The sequence below is a fragment of the Tiliqua scincoides genome, chromosome 1 (genome assembly GCF_035046505.1).
Source record: "Tiliqua scincoides isolate rTilSci1 chromosome 1, rTilSci1.hap2, whole genome shotgun sequence".
NCBI lineage: Eukaryota > Metazoa > Chordata > Lepidosauria > Squamata > Scincidae > Tiliqua > Tiliqua scincoides.
In genome coordinates, this window is record NC_089821.1 from 242,359,745 (window position 1) to 242,379,778 (window position 20,034).

A 20,034-nucleotide genomic window follows, 5' to 3' on the forward strand; every position below is an offset into this window, starting at 1 on the left:
TGGGACCCACCAGAAGTGATATCATTAACCTGGAAGTGATGTCATGGCCGGAAGTGACATCATCAACCAGGAAGTGCTTTCCTGAGAATGCAGCAAGCACTGAAATTGCCCATAGCAAGAAATTGTGCCATTTTTCCAAGATAGGCAGGCAATAAATAATTAACTAAATTAATTAGAAATAATTAAAGTAAAACAAATAACTAAATAAGAGGAGCTGAGATGGGGAAGCCAGTCCTGTTTCACCAAGTGAATTCTCTCTGTAGCCTGCCTGCAAAAACCTCAAGACCCCCCCCCCCCAAACATTGTAAGATTTTCAGCCCTGCCCAATGCCCAGTTCAATTTAAGTTCTTATATTTATGCCAGTTCAGTGTGACTTGGGTCAAAATCAGTTTTAAATCCAACATGTTTTTTGTTTGATTAAGTTTGAAAGCTTTCCTCTAAATAGCATTAAAAATCCAGGAGAGAAAATGAGACTCCATGGGTGAGGGGGAGAGAGGAAGAGAGGAATCTGTAGAAGACAACAACCTTTTCCAATCAAGCAATGGTTCCAAACCTATTACACTGGAACCCGCTTTTTAAAATTACACACCATCAGGACCTACCTAGCTTTACAAGAATACAAAAGCAAAATAGTCTCACCAGCTATTCTTACTGTACTATGGTGGCGGGACTGCCTTCTGGAGCACTTGTTAAGCTCCACGTGCATAGGATCGGGGCCATTCTGGTAGTCTTGCACTCCCCTTTGCCTGATCTTCCACATGAACCAAGGCACACTCGCTTACTCATGAGTAAATGTGAACATGTGACTTAGCTTTGCTTTCCATAGGGCTCAATGCATTCGACAGCTAGGAAAGAGGAACTTCCTTCTTGAGTGTTTTAGGGGGGCTGCGTTCATCAAATCAAGACCATTCAGGTAGTGTTGGATTCCTCTTGGCCTGCCCTTTCAATTGATCAAGGCATGTTCCTCTACTCATGAGCGGACGCACAGTATTGCTGTTTCACTGTCCATATGTTTCAATGCATTTTGCCCATCTGTTATCTGCTTGTCAGTTGCTTCACAACCCACCCACAATCAGGTTGCGACCCACAATCTGAGAAATCTTGGTATACTGTATTAGTACACAAGCCACAACCAAACTGGCAAAGTGTTGCTATATGAGTAGAATAGGTTTATACATATAAGCAAATGGAAAAAAGTTGTAAGTTTTACATTGATTTCAGTAGAGATCCACACCCTCTTCTGATGCCTAGAAGTTTGCCAATTACACTGCTAGTGCGTTGCCACTGGTCCAACTGGCTGGCAGTTCCCACCAACTCTACCTAGTGGTATCTGATCTGCTCCTCTGCTGTGCGTGCTGATTTGAGCCATGGTTTTATAACAGTTCAGTGAGATAGGCAATGCTTGTGCACGTGCTTCAGTCATTTTCAAAACAGCAGGACTCTTCTTCCTACCTGCCTGAAAGTGAGTGGTCTAATGTTCTATGCTGCTGCTACACTTGTCAAACTGCTGCTCCTCCTCCTTGTGTATAATCAATGTTCCATCAGTCTTTTACAGGTTCAAAATGAGAAACGTTTGTGTTTGAAATCTGTAAGGTCTGATCCTTTGTAGAGATTGTAGAATACTTAGAAATGTCATGGCACTAGCAGGGGTAGCACAGAAGTTAGGAGCAGCAGAAAAGCTGCTGGGTCTTTTTCTACTGAAATCACTGTAAAGGTTTTTCTAAACTTTGCTCTCTCTATATGATATGTTCAGATGTTATGGCTTGAGAGGTTAGGAGAATACCTGAAAATGTCAAGCTAGTAGGACGGGAAAAATGGGAAGTTACAAGCATCATTAAAGATGCTGACTCGGAGCCCAGCCCTATCCAACTTTCCAGCCCCAGTGCATCTGCAATGCAGCCCAGAGGGAACATTTGTTCCCTTATCTTGAGGAGGCCTCTGTGACTACCTCCCCACCACAGGGTGCAGTGCACACCCCATTGGCATGGTAGCACCGGCACTGGAAAATTGGATAGTATTGGGCCCTAACTCATTGAAATCAACCAACATTTTTTTTCACCTTTCATGAGGTGGGTTCCTCATATTCAAGCTCTCTGAAAGTTTTCAAATGTTATGCCTTAAGCCATTTCTGCCCAATGTTACATATACACAACAGGGACCAAATGTGAACACCTGTGGGCCAGGTAGAATTGGGTTAAATAAGTGATACAGTGTCTGAAATACTCATGCAATTTGGTTGGATAACACAGACATTGTAGGCATCAGAAAAGTGGCTGGGTCTCCACTGAAAGCCATGTAAAACCAATGGATTTCCCATCCATTTACAGACAAAATGTGAGATTACTGCAAGCCATCTACCCATTTTCCATCTCCTAGGACAAAGATCTTGCAAATAAATCCATAAATCATTATTTGCCTGATCATGTTCAGATGGTAACAGCTTCAAGACTGGTTCTTGCACTATCTGGCATCTCTGGACTGCAAACAGACTCAATTGTTGCTAGTTGTTTCAGAGTCTTTATTTGTTAAGATGGCAACAATTTCTCTAAAACAACTTTTAAAAAACCCTCTTCAAAATTGCTTCTTTTCTGATGGGTGGCCAAATATCTCTTAATTAGCAGGCAAGTTCCTATATCAGTAGATCGATCCCCTGATTAACAATCTTATACCTAATATATTTCTATAGTATTTGCATTAGAGATTATTTTAAAAGAAACTTAACTATTTTGATAGCTTGTACATTCACGGTTTTATCCCTCATTTAAACCAAAAGGCTTAAAATTTGTTGGTTTCATTCATATTTCTTGAACAGCTTTCAGGATTCATTTTTTTTTTACATTCTTAAACTTCTTCGAAGTTGGCAAATGCTGGATTTCAAAGATTTCTCTAAAACCCTCCAATAACTTTCCTTCTCTTCCTCAATATGATTAACCCATTTCCGCCCAACCCACAGGTGTACACATTTGATCCCTGTTGTGTACATGCAATGATGCGCAGAAATGGTTCAGAGCCCAATCCCGGGCTTGGTGCACCATCTCACCGTTGGCGCACACTGTCACAAACATGCCATAAGGCATATTTGTGGGCCCTAATGCCGGGTGAGCACTGGTGGTAGCCCAGCGCTGGCCAGCGCTAGGCTACTGCTGGGCAGGAGGACCACTGAGCAGCAGAGAGGTAAGCAGGGGCATGGGGGGAGGCGGGGAGGAGGCGTTCTAGGGAGGAGGAAGGTAGGTGGAGGGCGGGGGGAGGGAGTGGAGGAGGCATTACAGAGAGGTGGGGAGAGGGTGGGGGGAGGCATGCAAGGGGGAGGGAGCGGGGAGGGAGGGAGGGAGGTGGGACCGGTAGAGCGATACTCCACTGAATCCAGAGCTTCCATGTTGGGCTCACTGCCATACACAGAGGCTCTTGATTCACTGCCAACCTTTTCATTGGCGGTGAATTGAGTAGCCCCATTGTGGGGCTACTCCGTTTACCCAGGGGAAAGGGATGAAAGTCTCTTTCTCCCAAGGAGCCACCAGGAGCTGCCCGAAGTGTATGCAGTGGCAGCCATTTTTGGCACTGCTGCAACCATACACCCTGGGCAGCTCAGGATTGGGCTGCCCATCTCTTATTCAAAACAAATTTAATTTTTTGTATTCCTTTTCTTTCAACAGGACTTCAAAAACATACTGTTGTTACAAGGGTCTTGTATCCAGGTACAACAGTGATCTCTTCAAAATTAGTGAAGATGCAAAGAGCAAAAGAAAAAGGATTAGGCCCTCTGCCTACAGAGATTCTGTTATAATTACATTTGGGGAAGCAAAATTTGGGAAGCTGCGAACTTTCTTTGGATCAGGATAGACTGTACAAACTCAAAATCTTGGAGTCCATAATTTATAAGATTCCTGTGTCGTCGTCGTCCCCCCCCCCCGTTCTGGTTTTCATTTATGCCTGGATAAAAAACCACGACATAGTTATTAGATTTTATCACAACCATTTTTCAAGTGCTACAGCAGCACCATTCTCTGTACTTGGCCAATCACCAAGTGAAAAGGATATTTACTTAGGGAATGATATGCAGGTAAAATGATGTTTAGCTTCACAGAGTTTTAACTTCAATTATGTTACAAATCAGACTTGCACATTAAACATAAGACCTATAGGTTTATTGAAGCCACCTCCCAGTTTATATGTGTCCCCACTGGGAATTCTAAATACCTATTGTTTGTGGCACTTTCCAACATTTTTGTTTGAACTTTGAAGAACTGCACAAGTCCATCAGAGGAGCGATGTGGGTGAAAGAATGTCTTCATTGCTCCTCCTCTCTCTGGATTCAGAGACATGTAGTGGAACTGGCACCAGTTTTTCCAGGCTTTTGCAGCCAGCCAGCCATGCTGCATCATTCGGGCCCAAATCCTAACCAACTTTCCCACACTGGCATAGCTATGCCAATGGGATGTGTGCTTCATCCTGCAGCTGGGTGGCACTCACGGAGCCTTCCTCAAAGTAAGGGAATGTTTGTTCCCTTTCCTTGGAGTTGCATTGCCCTTATGCCAGTGCTGGAAAGTGGGTTAGGACTGCACCCTCAGTGTGTGAAATGCTGCAACCTAACATTTAGCCAGGACTGCATAAACCCATTCTTGTTTGAACTGCATTGATTGCCTATTTGTTTCAGAGCCCAATTCAAGATACTGATTTTGACCTTTAAAGTTCTTAGATAGCTTGGGACTTGGGTACCTTTTGGGCTGCCCTCTCTTGTTAAGTGCCTCCCTGCACATTCTGTTGGTAATCTGAGGCCTTGGTCCAAGGGGCTTTGAAAGCAAGGCAAGGCAAGGCAGGCATCACCTAGAGCTTCTGGTGGTGGCACGTATGCTTCTGAACTTCCTTCCTGCTGTACTTCTAGGGTGTGCTTCTTCAGATGCCTAGGAAAACATGGCTTTTTCACAAAGCATTTGGACTGGGTGAAGCAGTAAAGTGGGTGGGTCTGATAAATTCAGACTGATGGATTGTGGTAATACTATTGTTTTATTGTGGTTTCATTATGTTATTGCTTTTTTGTTTTTGGTGTCTTGTTTTATTGGTTTCAGTTATTGTATGACTGATAACTTAAGCTGCGCTGAGCTGCTTTTGCAAGAAAAGCAGAATAATATATCTTTTAAATATATAAATACATATCCTGAGAGAGTAAAAGCCTTGTGTGCTGTGGACACTGAACCTAGCAAAGAGAAGTAGCGATAAGAGTAGTGATAAGTAGTGATTCTGTATGGATACAGAAAATGGATAAAGAGTCTAAGGGCCCAATCCTGAAGCCAGCAGCACCCAGGACTCCAGCGGCACCAAAATGGCACCTGCATGATCTATAAGTGCCACAGCTTCCACCAGGGACCCCTCGAGTAAAGGCAGCATTTGCTCCCTTCTTCTGGGCAAACAGGAGCCAGCGGCAATGGATCTCCTCAGCTCTGCACCCGAATTTTAATGGGCACAGAGTCGAGGAAGCCCAGTTCAGGCTGCCCGGCTCAAGATGTGGTTCAGGATGAACTCGGGATGCCAACTCCACCCTCCTTGTGGGCCTGATCCTCTACTCCCCTTGCCGAGTTCTGTTTGCTTGTTCTTTACAGGGATCTATGAGTGAGGAAAGAGGAGAAGAAGCATATTAGAGATGGGAGGTCTGAAAAGACCCATCTTTAAATTAGTGAACAAGAAAAAAATTATTATAAGGACAAGGGTGAAGAGAGAAGAAATGGGGTAACACAGAAATGAGGCTGCAAAGAGTGAGGTGAGGAGAGAGGGGAGAAAATGGACAGCAACTCAAAGGTAGTAACTTAGAGCTGAGTATCTTGACTTGTGATAGAGCAGAGAAGGTCAGAGAAGACTATCAAGTGGAACATAAAAAGGAGGGAGGTTTAATAAAGAGAAGGGGTTCAAGGGAGAAGAGTGAAAACACTGTGGGAGCAGAAAAAAGATTAGTAACAAATATACTAAGGGCGCAATCCTAAGGCGCCCATGGGTTGGTGCAAGTCCCTTGTGCTGATCCAGGAGGGTCACAAACTCGCCATTAGGCACATCTGCGCTTCCTCGGGAGTAAGTCAGGCCAGCGCTCAGAGGTGCGCCGGCCTGAGGAGGCTGACACAAGCTTCCATGCCAGCTTCCTTGGTGAGCCTTGTGTTGGCCCGGCTGGGCCAATGCAAGACTCTGGGGCGGGGAGAGGTGGGAGGGAGGCGTTCCTGGGCAGGGGAAGGGCGGGTGGTGGGCGGCCCCAGGAGTGGGCAGGCGGAGCAGGAGGTAGGACTAGGATTCAGCACTTATGCTGGATCCCAACCCTTGTACCCAGGGAGTTTGGAGCGGCATGAACCTGCTCCGTTCTTCTCGGACTTGTGCCAGTCTGAGGAGACCCATTGGGACAAAGGCACCTTACCCGGAGGCAGGGCTTTTTTTCTAATGGAACGCGGGGGGACGGAGTTCTGGCACCTTTTTGCAGGGGCCCCTCCCCTTCGGAGGCATTCCAGGAGGGGGGGAGCAAAACAGAGGCAGAGTAGACAGGCACAGGATTGGACTCTAAGGCTGCCATCCTATCCACAGTAAGCCCCATTCACTAAAGTGGACTTCTGAGTAGACATGCATAGGATTGGGCTCTTAGGCTGCAATCCTAGGCACTTTCCTGGGAGTAAGCTCCATTGACTAGAACGAGACTTACTTCAGAGTAGACATACCTAGGATTGGGCTCTTAATCCTGGCAGAGATATATATCTGCACCCGTTTTCACATGCTAAGGGCAGGTGAAAAGGGATTCTACACGTGTACAACATGCTGTCGAGCCTTGCCAGAGGTCTTCCTCGTCCTTCCCCCACAAGCACACCCTCCGCCAGCCAGCGTTTGCAGCTCCTCTCCAGCAATGCACAGCAGCTGCCCAGGGCAGCAGAGAACATACAATTGCATGCCAAGCGCCTTCCCAAAGACACAGAGTATTCTGATACCTGAATTAAACCATATTTAATCGCTTGTTTGCAAATGTAGCTGTTTCTATGTGCACCTAAGGACCCCTCTCGTGTAAGAATTCCTTTTTTGTTCTTACTCCCACAGTTGCTTAGAGTAATTTTACTACATGGAACTCATGTAAGCCATTTTCGGAATCCATTCACTGCTTCCTCTCCTCGAAGTAGTGCCACACTACATACTACACGCTACAAGTGCACCTGTACAGTATTTTTCCCCATGTGTAGAAAAAGTAGCTAGGGGGAAGGGGATGTGGAGATTGACAGCCCAATCCTATGCATGTCTACTCAGAAGTAAGTTCATCTTTAGGGGGGAAGCACATAAAAAATATTTTATTTCTCCAATTAAAAATGGTTTAAAAACAAATGAATGAATGAATGAATGAATAAATAAATGAAAGATTAACAAGTTGTGAGTTCCTGCACCTTTTTTTTTCACAAAAAAAGCACTGCCCGGAGGTAAGGGAAAAAGTTTCCCCTTGTCTCTGACTGAGACACCTTGGGCCCCTATCCTGCACTGGATACATCACAAGCCTCTTGGCTTGCCTGTTCGAGCACAGGTTAGGATTGTGCCCTAAGTAAAAAACACTGAGTTAAAATAACAAAAATGTTTTTCCAAAATTAAAACAAGAATGCAGCCCTTAAGAAAAAAAAACATATATAAAAGCAGCCCTGAGAATGATTTGAGTTGTAAGTATAAATCCTCTTATATCAACAAACATATAGTCAGGACCAATCTAAATGTGCTACAAAGAGGTGGATCTCAAAAGTTCTTTGTTCAAATAAATGATCCATGTATCTTACCTTACAACTGGATTCTTAAAAAGTATCTAGTTTGCATTGCCATCTTTGAGCAACTTATGTGAATGTCATGTATATATACTCATAGCAACAATTCCATTCTGTTTTACTGTTATTATCATCATACTAATAATTAACACGATTAACATCAGAACCAGTCCATCATGTATAGTTGAAATTGACTGTTATACAGAAACAGACATGGTTTATTTAACATTTCAAGATGTATATATTTGCACATCTTAAGATTATACTAGTATTAACTCACTGCAAGATGTTACAACAGGACAAGTGAAGAAAAGATTATCAGTGTCTTCCAAATTTAAAATGACTTTAATGTATTAAAGTGTGACAACTACATTTGTTGGCACAAAATTTATACTAGCAGTAGACAATCATTAAAACCATTTTAACTTTATAGAGAAATAACAGTGTTTGTTTATTTAACACTGTCCAAAACTATCTGTTTCTGTTTTATTCATGGTATCAAAATTATTTGCTAACATGCTTGCTATGAGAAATTCTTAGTTATTTCCATGCAGCTAACTTGAAGCTGATATTTAAAATATTTATCTAGTTTCTCCTGGACACATCAACATATGGTATTGTTTCTCTTTCCCAGTTGGATCCTGAAAGAATGTTTTCAGACTCAGACTTGATACAAAAGCCATAATTTTAATGAAGAAAATTGACTTTCTATGGCTATTTATTTTTGCTTACGTTGCTGGTTTCTGCAGATTGCCTGCCAATAAATTCATTTGCTGTAGCACTGAAGAAATGTGAACCCCAAAAGATTTAAATCAGCCAAAAGAAATTCAAATTTCCCTCTAGGCAAATATTCATGGAATGTTTTTAAGGCTCTCATCCAGAGTTGGTACCAAAACCGTGTTCCAGGATTAATGGAAAAACTACGTGCTTAACAAACATCATCTGATAAAACTCTTTTTGGACTACGAATTCCAAAAATAACCCTCCAGTGCCAACAGCTTTGTTCTGAACTAGTTGGAAAAATTAATTTCTCCCATACCATAGACATATGAAATGCCTAGATGCCACCAGAGGTCACTCTAGGAAATGTTTTAAAAATGGGGAAAAAACCATCATGTTAGAGTAGAACTAATAGCTGGAAACTCTCAACTCACACAGGCAGAAGTTGCTTGTTATTGTTCCAAATCTGAAACACTAAAAGAGTAAAATTGTACTATAGTATTACAACAGTATTAAAGATGTGAAATACTGAGAGAAATCCAGCTCATGTACAACTTTCATTCAATGGCCAGAACTAGCTTTTGTCTGTTTATTGGCCACCTGCTTCTGTGTTCTACAGTCATCTCTCTGATGCTGTATCAGTGTTACACGCTGTTCAGATCTTTTCAGTTGCAAAACAAACGACAGAAAACTCTTACTGCATCACCACAACCGAAAGGGAGCTACACAAACCTCACAGACACCAAGATTTACCATACCTTCAGAAACCCAGAGAAGACTGAGCCATTTTTAGATAATCACAAGAAGTTATATTCAAATTGCTGCAGCCATTCCCCACAATGCCTGTACAGGTAGTACTGGGAACACAGCAGCTAATATGCACATGTATCCAGAAGTATTATGAAAACTCCTCATATCAGTGAGAGACAGAAGGGTGGCAAGCAGGGTGGTGGTGGGTGGAATTGCAACCCAAATCACAGAAGGAAGTGGAAAGTGGTAAGCTGCGTGAAGTAGCATAGAGACAATTAATGTTTTAATGTATGAACTAGGGCTTCCGTGACCAGAATTGTCACCAAAAGAGAAATTCATTTTTGGTTCTCAGGCTACATTCTAGAAGTCTGAATAGTTTCCCAAAGTTTTGCCCCAAATACGTGAAGCTTTCTCAAGGGAATGAAATAACTCCACTGACACCCAAAAAAATCAGAACAAAGTGTCACACTCTACTGTCTCATAAACCAAGTCAGTGTAATTATTTCATTCCCTTGAGAAAGCCTCACATAGTTGGGTGAAACATTAGGAAACTATTCGGACTTCTTGAACGTGTCCTGAAAACCCAAAAAAAGAATTTTTCTTTTGGTGGAATTAATGTTTTATTGGACTCCCATTTTATTGGACATCTTTGTATGAATGTGGACTGCAGATCTATGTAATACATAGAATATCAAGGTGTCTAGTTGCAGAAATTAGGCACCTGAATTGTTCTACCCATAGAATGGTCATAACCAGTTAGCTTGCCCCAAAGTTGGTAGGATCACAATGCACTATATACCATTGATAAAGAACCGAATTGAAGGGCATGGCAGGGCAAGTTACATTACCATGCCAGGCACTACAACCCCTGAATCAAGGCCCAAGTGTAAGAAAAAACTGTAGAGGAACTGGAGTGGTCATAAAGCTTGTCATTAAATTATTAAAGATATTAGAGCACCTTTAGGATTACCAGCAACTAATGTTTACAATAAGTTCATGGAGGAACTGAAAAAAGGTAGGCAAAGCGGTAATCCACAGGTTCAAATATTTTAAAGATTTCAGTAGCATGCTCTTCTGAAGACAGTTGGCTGCAAGGGGCAGATATTACTTTGTAAAGTGGGCTGAGATGTAAAGAGTTTGGAGTTCACAAAACAAGAATGTTGGATTGGTTCTCTTGTGACAACCTAGGCATAATATTTTACTTGCAATGCAGAAATATGGTGTTTGTTCATTTTTGTTTTGAATAATAGTGATTATTCTCTATAGGCCACCCTGAGTTTACATAGGAAAACTCAGATTTCTCATTTATCCTGTCATTTTGGCAAGTGAAATATTTGTGTATTTTCTCTCCTTCAGATGTTTTTTTTTCCCCTTTATGGGAAAAAGACTAAAATAGTCTCTTGGGGTTGAAAGAATTAGTTCAACTGAAATTGCAATAATAAATAATGTGAACGTATGGGGAGAAGCTTTCCATTTTTTCCATTTTCCCATTTTTTTGTTAGATGTTCCCACCTAGCAACTGGTAAGCTGTGGCAGAATCACTGGTTGAATCACTGAATCATTGATTCATGTTGCAAAACCATTGAATCATTGATTCATCTTGCAAAATCACTGGATCTTTATTGCAGTGAATCTCTTACTTCAGTGAATACTCAATTTAATGGACAAATGGGGAAGAGGTGTCTATTAATGCCGAAAGTGCATTGAATACACTAAAGTAAATGGACACACATAAGTGAAAAATACATATGACTAGTTTTTAATGAAGCAGAAAACATTTGTTGTTTCTGAACAAGAGATTTAACAGACTTTCTTTCTGTACAAAGAAAGCTGGACTCAGGATAGTAATGACTTTTCTTTGACTCAGTGACTTTTTTGATATTAGGTTGTGGTTTTCTCCCATCTCTGTTCTGCCACCCCTGCACAAGGGGAAGAAGGCAACTGTAGCACATATTGGATTCCTAACACCAACTGACAAGAGTATTATCTCAATATTGGAATTCTAAGAAACCCCCTTTAATAGATGGATTAGTAATGTACAGTGTCTAATTAGAACCTTGCCTTTACAAATTTGATATAGTTGGCAGGTTGGTCCCCTGTCCACAAAATGACTGAGAAAGAGACTGTATCATCTTCCACAGCATTATATCCTGTGCCTTGGGAAACACATAGGGCACAATCCTAACCAGGTCTACTCAGAAGTAAGTCCTATTTTGTTCAATGGAGTTTACTCTCAGGAAAGTGTGGTTAGGATTGCAGCCATAGAGTAATAAGTCTCAGGCCCAAATCCTAACCAACTTTCCAGCACTGGCATAGCTGTGCCAATGGGATGTGTGCTGCATCCTGCAGTTGGGTGGCACTCACAGAGGCCTCCTCAAAGTAAGGGAATGTTTGTTCCCTTACCTCGGAGCTGCATTGCCCTTATGTTGGTGCTGGAAGGTGGGTTAGGATTGTGCTCTCAGTCTCTTACTGGAAGTGATGACAGCGGTAATGCCCAGACATATTTCTAATTACTAAGCTGCTGTGTGGGGGGCATGGTAAGGAAAGATAATTACATAAATCAGGGCACAATCCAAACTGCACCCTAGGCTGGTGCAAGTCCTGTAAGGCACTTCTGTGCCAATGTGGGAGGAGTTAGGCCAGTGCATGTCTGCATGCTAGCCTCTGGAGGCCAAATTGGGCCTCCACCACACCAGTGGATGGATAAGCATGTGCCAGCCTGCCTCGGTCAGCATGGGTGTTCAAGGAGGGCGGAAATGGGGCATTCTAGGACTGGGAGGGGTTGGTGCCAGGTTCTGGCACTTAGGCCAATCCTAAAACCCCTCCCAGGGAGCCCGGCCTAGCACCAGACCGCTCAGATTTGCGCCACTTCTTTAGGTGGCACAGATCCAAGTAGTCCCATATGGGCCACTGCTGCACAACACAGAGTCAAGGGGAAGTGATTCCCTTTGTCCCTGGTTGTGCTGCAGCCATCCCCAACCCTACACTGGATACTGCACAGGCCAGCTAGCCAGCTTGTTCCAGCACAGGATAGGATTGCACTGTCAGTCTTCTAAAGAAAGATGGCTCAGTATGAAGGGTTTCTTACATGAGAAGTTCACATCTGAAGTGTGCATTGACAGCTCATTATAATTAAAAACCTAAGTATCTCCATAGAGAAAATAATCCTAAATAAAAAAAGCAGCTGGAAAATGTCAACACCAGTATTTAAAATTGAAAATGACATCATTTATCTTATATTTGGATTTTAACACAATCTTAATTAGGCTTGCTACCAAGGGGTTTTCTTTCCTAAGTACCTCGATGCTTTTATAGTTATCAAGGCAATTCCAAGGAGCGGTGACACCTATTTCTATTTGACAGAACAGTAAGGCAAAAAATGATTCCCAATCCAAAAATGATCTCCAATTCACACAGCAAACAACAGAACACAGTATTATGATACATTTAAAAGGCAGGCTGAATTAAGGGGGAAAACAATTCAGAAATATTCTGTGTGGTCCACAACAAAATGATCACACATTTAAAGTGAGGGTGGTAGGCGAAAATCTGTGTCCTGCCCTATGCAAGGAAAATGATTAAAAATTACAATGTTGTCAATTTCAGCAGGCAGTCAGCAGCTCTGTGCTGTTCCGTGGAAGCAGAGTTCATCTTGATTTCTTTATATAAAGCAAACAAATCATTATCTAATGGAGCATTTCCCACATTGGTTTCTGTGTGGAATGAAGACTAATTAACATTTGAGATGGCTCCACATGTTCCTGAAGATGTTTGGAAGCATACCCAGTGCACATGTTTTTGTATCTGCTTTCACAGGCAGTAGTGTCACAGTTCATCCCAGGACAACTTCTAAATAAAACAAACCCAGGCATAAATCAGCATGGCTCCATTGAAGTCAGTGGAGAAGAGCCTCCGCTTGTGTAGAAAAGCAGCCCCAGTGATGTTAAAAGGGCTAAACCTTCAGCTGGTGTCACTACCCATGGCAATAAATTTGTTTGTGATGAGAGTAGAAGCTATGAAAAATTGCTACATGACCTGTGAGCAAAAATGAAGGAAGTACATTCTTCAATGCTGCAAGAAATACATGGGGGGGGGGGAGAAGACCACAGTATGAGGATTGTACACAACAATTCTCATGGGTCAAGAAGTAATGGTACAGTTATGTGCAGGAAAGGTCTTGTCTGGATATCCATTACTGCAATGGACTTACCTTGAGCTGCTTTTTGCATGTGCCGCTGGGTTATCTCTCCTTTCAGATAATCTGTGCAAAAGACAAAGTACAGTTGGTTGACAAATTTTTAACATTTCAGATACCAGTAATTTAACTGACAACTTCTAATGTTTTTCACTCCTTTAAGGAACCAGTAAGCCAAGCAGAGTGGAAGATAAACTGGCTTCCATGTACTCATTCATAAAACTAGCATGAAAAATAGTCATTCACTCAGTTTTTCTACCAGCATGTAAAACCACTTTGCTTAAAATAACTGTATTTGTCAATTGTAAACATCTGATGCGATCGAGATTCCCTTTCGTCTCTTAATACGGTATGTGCTTGTTCAGAGGTTCCCAAAGTTTGCAGTGCTGCAATCCACCCCATCCACTGCAGTGGGTTACAATGCTCCTAGTGGTGCTGAAGGCCTCTCCTAGCCCAGGGTCCCACTCTACAGGCATCTGCAGGCCACAGAATAGCCTGGTTTTCAGAAGCAAACAGGAAGTGGCTTCCCAAAACCGGAAGTGGCTTGTGAAGGCTTCTGAGGGACATTCTGCGGTCTGCCATTCTGGCCAGGAGAGACCTTGATAAGTAATGGGGTATCTTGAATGGCTCCTGTTTGGATCCAAACCAAGACAAGGGTGGGTGGGAGGGCACAGACTGTGACCCACTGTGCTTGGGCTGGCGAACCAACAGTAGGTTGCGACCCACACTTTGGGAAGTGATGTATTAGCTCAGATTTATGTCACCTGTCTTTGCAAATAGCATAAGAAGCAGTGCAGCCTGCCTTGCTACCTGTTATCCCACCCTGAGCAGTGGCCGATGTCTTGAATTTTCTCACACGTTTGTTAGGACTACTTTGCATGTGGTATGTAGCCAGGCTGTCATCCAGCAGAAGTGCTGCTTGTATGATTTTGTAAGGCATTTTGTGTCTGTGTCAGTGTGCACATGCGTGTATGTGTGCAACTAGGGCTTCAAGCAGCCAAGGTCTGGAAACTTGCTCCCTGTGCCACTCCAGCAACTTTCAGGCAGAGGGAGTTCTTTATCTTTGTTGCACTGGAACAGATGGTGGCCAGCAAAGTTATTGCTATTCAGCCAGACCAGGTGATCTGAGAAACCAGCAGGGGCCTGGCTAACTATATAACTGGTGCTACAGGTTTGGTTCTTCAATCTGAGCACCTTGTCTCTATCAGTAGTCAAAGAGTCTCCCTTGCCTTGCCTGCTCTCCCTGCTGCCATATTTGGAAACCCAACCATCCACTTGACCTTGATTATGCACCTTCTGCCCCTCTGGAATTCTATTAGCTAGACTGACTTCTGCCTGACCTGATCCAGTTATCTCCTCTCATCCCTCAGATCCTTATTTAGCAACATTGGAACCTGATCTAAGCTCTGCTGCTTGTCTTTGAATCTGGTGGAGGCTGACAGAATCAGTGTCTCTCCAAGGGATGAGCCAACTGGGTCAGCTGTGCATACACTGTCCATGTGGAGGCACTGTTTCACAGAATAATGCTTCTAAATTAGATTTGCCTGGCTGTGAGCCTGTTAGAAGTCCCACTTGCTCTTGAGGGAATTGTGTAGAACCCAAGAATCTGATATTCAATTTCCCCCCCTCTGATTTTCCCACTCATAAATATATTCTCATAGCCTTTTAAATTCCTGCCTCCCCAACATCCATCACACATCACATGCTTGTTCATCTATGGCAGTAACTGAGTACATTAATTACTTCTGATATCAGTAGTATAGATGATCCATAATTCACTGCTAAAAACTGAACTCCTCCTGAGAAGAAAAAAAAATTCTAAAACTTCAGCCAGTATGTATGTCTTGAAACCATTATGGGATTTCCTGTCTTTCAAAGAACTCAAAATAGTTGTTGAGTACCTTCACACTTGCACTAGATTGTTTCTGGATGAAAAATATTCCTACCATGATATGGGCCACAATTGTACCTTAGTAATTCCATTTTAAATCAATTTTTGTTAGTGCTGGAAGACTCACATTAGTTCCTAGCTTCCTGGGGGAAGCGCATGATAAATTGAGAGTGCAAAGGATTCCAGGATGCGTTTTAACTATGGCTGCCCTCTTGAAAAGAAATATTTGGCTAGAACATTTTTTACTCTATGTGTTACATGAGAATGAACATATTTCATAACAGTGCACACATGGGAATAATTTCATGAGAATCTATATGTCAAGACAAAAGAGAGGAAGTATAGAGGCCAAATGAGAAGTAGGCTGAGAAGATATGCAGTGCATGGGAATATGAACAGTCATAATGTTTTCACAGAGTGACGTGAGAGAATTGTTGAAAGTGATGCAGTGGGAAAGATCTGTATTGTTGGGAAATGAGTGATCAGATAGCTGCTTTGCCTGTGGCTATATTTATATTCATAAATATACACATTTAAAAAGTAATACTGCTGGAACATGAAGAATGGAAAAATGCGAAAATATGAAACACCAAAAGGTGACAAACAAAAAGAATCTTTAAGTCCTGAGGATTAGTGAACCAGAACAAGTCTGACTTCATTGAGCAAGGTATTTGGATTTATATTTAGCAACACTGTTCGAATGCCAGGCACCTGAAGATGCAGTTCTGCCAACAACTACACATTGCGAAAGTTCTGTTGATTCCAGTAGAGATTGTTGTTGATGACCAGTAGACAGACTTCCATCTCTGTGTTTCTTATAATTTATTTATTTATTTATTTATTTATTTATTTATTTATTTATTCATGGTATTTATAACCTGCCTTTTCCCCCAAGGGGACTCAATGCAGCTTACAAAAGGACAGGTACAAAAAAGTAGAAACACAGTAAAAAAGTAAAAAGTAAAAACACAGTTAAAACAATTGTACTTTGCCCTAAAAATCCCCAAAACTATAAAACATTAAAACAAATATTAAAAAAACAATAAAACATGATTTACAAAGCAGAGCACCAGCAACACCTAAAAAGGACAAGCCTGTAAAAGCCAGATATTAATTTAAAAGACAGAGACAAGAAGGCTTCCCTAAATAAAAAAAGTCTTCAGGCCTTGCCAGAAGGTCTGTAAGGAGGGAGCAGTTCATAGCTCAAGAGGGAGGGACTTCCACGTGCCACTACTGAGAAGTCTTGGCTGGATTGTACAGAATTTATCCTAAGTTAGCGCACATGTAAGGGTGTGTGAGCACAAGCTATCTTCCGTGAGGGGTGGAGTGATGCAGCAAGGGGGAAGATGGGCTGCAGAGTGAGGGGGAAGTTTCAGTGGGTGAAGCGCTGCTGAAAGAAGCAGCCTCTACATGGTGTTCAGCTATTGCCCCCTCCCACAGTAAACCCCTGTGCCATATGATGTTCTGTGGTCTTGTTTTTAGTCACTGGTTATGAGTGTTTGCTTTAATGCTGTTTATAGTTTTAATGCATTAATAATCCACTCACATGATATTATTTCAGTTGGTTTTAAAGCACCTATTATTGTATGTTTTGTTGTTTTAAATAATTGTATTTGTTTTATATTGTTTTAACTATTTTAAAGTATGGTATAAGCCACTTTGAGCTGTGGAAAAGTGTCATGTAACAGCGCAATCCTAGCTTTTACTTCAGCTGGAGTGGCTGTTCCCATGCCAGCTCAGAGTCTTGCAAACATGTTGTAAGGCATGTTTTCAGCTGTCTGAGAGTCGGTTAGGCCAGTGTGAAGGTCCTTGCTGGCTTGGAAGAGCCGTATCTGGACCCTGCGCTGGCTGGCTCTAGTAAGTTCACATGGGCAGTGCACAGAGGGTGGCGGGAGGGCATTTTGGAGGTGGGGAGGGGCATTTTGGGACTGGGGAAGGGCAGAACAGAGGGAGAACTGGGCCCAGGAAGAAGTGGGTTGGCAGCAGTGGTACCCAAACCCTCTTCCCCAGTCGGGCAGCCCTACACAGGGCTTCCCAGATTTGCACCACCGTGAATCCAAGAAGCCCCACAGGCATGACTGAGCTTTTACTTGGGTGAGGGGAAATAGATCCACTAACACTGAGGAGTTCTCAGGCCTGCTGCTAAGCTGCATGGGATGCAGTGCAGGCTATGCAGCTTGGCTGTGCCAGGACAGTTTAGAATTGGGCTGCCCATCATTTATTTATTTATAAATAAACATCCCAAACCATTCCTGAAGGTTCCCCAAGCCTCAGAAATGGTTTTTGGGAGAGCTCAGGGAGTTGCCAAGGGAGAGGTGCTGTTGTACAAGGTACACCCCACTTAAAAAAAAAATCCTGATTCACAGAAGAAAATTAATGTATGAAAGCAGGTTTCTGCATGGAGTTCAGCTTCACCATCAATGTAAACAGTTAAGAAAGGAGGAAAAACTCTGGCACTCATGCGCACACCACCTAACGGGTAATCAACAAGAGACTTGATGACAAAGGCAGCTTTGATGGTTTTGCTGTAGGTCTGCCATTTTTTGTTTCTTATAAGTCTCTCTGATGCTTTTAATATTAAAACATGATGCAAATAAAAGCAGATGTCGAGAGACATCTGAAAACCCCAAACTCTGACTCATGTGTTTTGCTAGTTCCTGTGCAAGTTCAATTAAGAACAAGAGTCAGTTAAATTAAAGCGCCACTTGCATTTACAGCATTGAAATGTTTAAGAAACAATTGAATTGAGAATGGTTGAAAAATAAAAAAATAAAAATAAACACGGTTCCTTTTAAAAACTGCTTCTGTCTGCTTTTTAATAATTCAACCTATTGTAACAGCTCGACAGGCTGACAAGACAGGGAGCCCACCCCGTACCATGTGTGATGAAACAGTTGTGGTTATTGTGGATGATTTTCCCTCCAATTCTGAGGTGCTTCATGTTCCAAGGGGAGCCAGCTGGGGAGGGGAGCCAGGAAAAACATCCCCAGGCCTGAGGGGATTGGCTCTCTCTCTTCTGTGTGCTTCTGACAGGGCAAGACAGGGAGAGCCCACCCTATGGGGAACAGAGTGGAAGGCTGCTGGGGAGAGCCCCAGGGACACAGATTGTGACCAAGTATCAGCCAGAAGTGTTAGGTTCTGTTTATGCTGGTCTGTCATCCTCCTCCAGACATTGGGAGCTCTTGTCACCTCAGCTCAGGCCAGGCCGAGTTGGGATCCAGGCTCTCAACCTAGTCCAGCAGGGCTTGCATGGGTGAGGCTTTCCTGCAGAGTCAGTACCATTCAGGGGACGTTTACCTGTGAGAAATCAAGCCTGTTTATATTGTTTTTTCTCATCTGTTAATTAAACCGTTTGGCTTAAAACCTCTGTCATGTTCTCGGATCAGTGCATTTGTCAGCCTCCCCTCTCCTTCAGAGTGAGGGCTTTTTAACAACCCTAAATAGGATTCTTTGGGAGGGGTTTTGCCCAGGGAACCCCTCTGGGAATTGAATCTCTTGGGCTGGTGGCTGCGGACTAGATCTACCAGGTCTTGTCCCACCAAGCTGCACGTCCAAATTGACTGGAAGAGTAGGGGATGGGAAGGGAGTGAGTGCTTGGTACTAGGCATCACTGCCCTGGATCACTGCCCTGGTTGGTCACTAAGTTCTCCCCTTTCATGAATATGTACAGTTTAGGCCTAGTAGCATGTGGAGCCTGAACCAAGGTAAACCAGTAACAGAGAAGTGGCTTGCAGTTCCTAGGTGCAAGGATGTAACAACAGCCAAAGGAATTTACAACTCAATGGGAGGTGATAATGCAGTACCTAAGCAGACAGAAAGGCGCCCATCAAGGGGGAATGCAGCTGTAGACCTCCAGTGGGGAAGGGAGAGCTGAGAGGGCTAGCATCCAGCCCCACTACGGGAAGATTCTGTCCCCAAGAGTTTCTGATTGGACAGTTTAAATGAGTACAGAGTCACCTCAGTCCTGTTAGCATGAGAAGTATAAGAACAAAGCCCAAGGGGTGCGTTGCAGTCTTTTTGGGTTCTTTTGGTGGAAAAGGTTGTGGGTGCAAGATCCTGCAGAGAGAGCCAGGGCCAGGGCCAGGGCCATGTGGCCTCATAGGTAACTTGGAGGAAAGATCTACAAAAGAACGCTGAACCAGGTGAGAGTTAGTGAATAATAGAGATAGCCAGTAAGCTTTGTTATTTTAATGCTGAGATGTTTCCTAAAAGTTTTATGCCTCAGCAATTGCTGCCTTTTGTAACTTTATGTAACCCTATGTATTTAATAAAGTAAAAATCCTTTTACTAAGTTGTTCCATTGTCTGTTGGGGACAAAGTTTCAGAATCCTGCCTAGCCATTCAGCAAGCTACCAAATACTCATTGAGGACTAGTAACTAGAGGACTGAGGCTTTAATTAAAGAAAGTGCTCAGTGCATGCAAGGGATAGAATTAAGCCTAGAGGGTCTCAGTGTCCCTGGACTGAGACACTGCACATACAGGGTAGTGGCAGTACTACCGAACAGGGGTCCTTGAGAGCTCTAGGGTTTGAGAACCAAGAACTCTGAGCACCCCAAAACCCTGGGAGTGTACGACATGTACGGCACCCCCCCCCCCCGATAATGACACCATGCAAAGCTGTGGAGTTAGGGTCTGGAAAGGTCTGGCAGATTTTGTGGCTCTCCTCCTGACTCGGAGAAAGGGCAAGAAAACTTTCCTTGAAGACAATCAGGTTGGG

The 20,034-nt window shown here is 42.9% G+C and overlaps 1 protein-coding gene across 1 annotated transcript in view; it reads right to left on the minus strand.

Annotated features, from left to right (window-relative positions):
- Positions 1-20,034, minus strand: part of KIF6 (kinesin family member 6) — a 221,553-nt gene that overhangs the window by 30,220 nt on the left and 171,299 nt on the right. Inside the window, exon 16 of the mRNA XM_066611624.1 lies at positions 13,441-13,491. Coding sequence (XP_066467721.1) covers positions 13,441-13,491 — 51 coding nt within the window. The remainder of the gene's footprint in view (positions 1-13,440; positions 13,492-20,034) is intronic.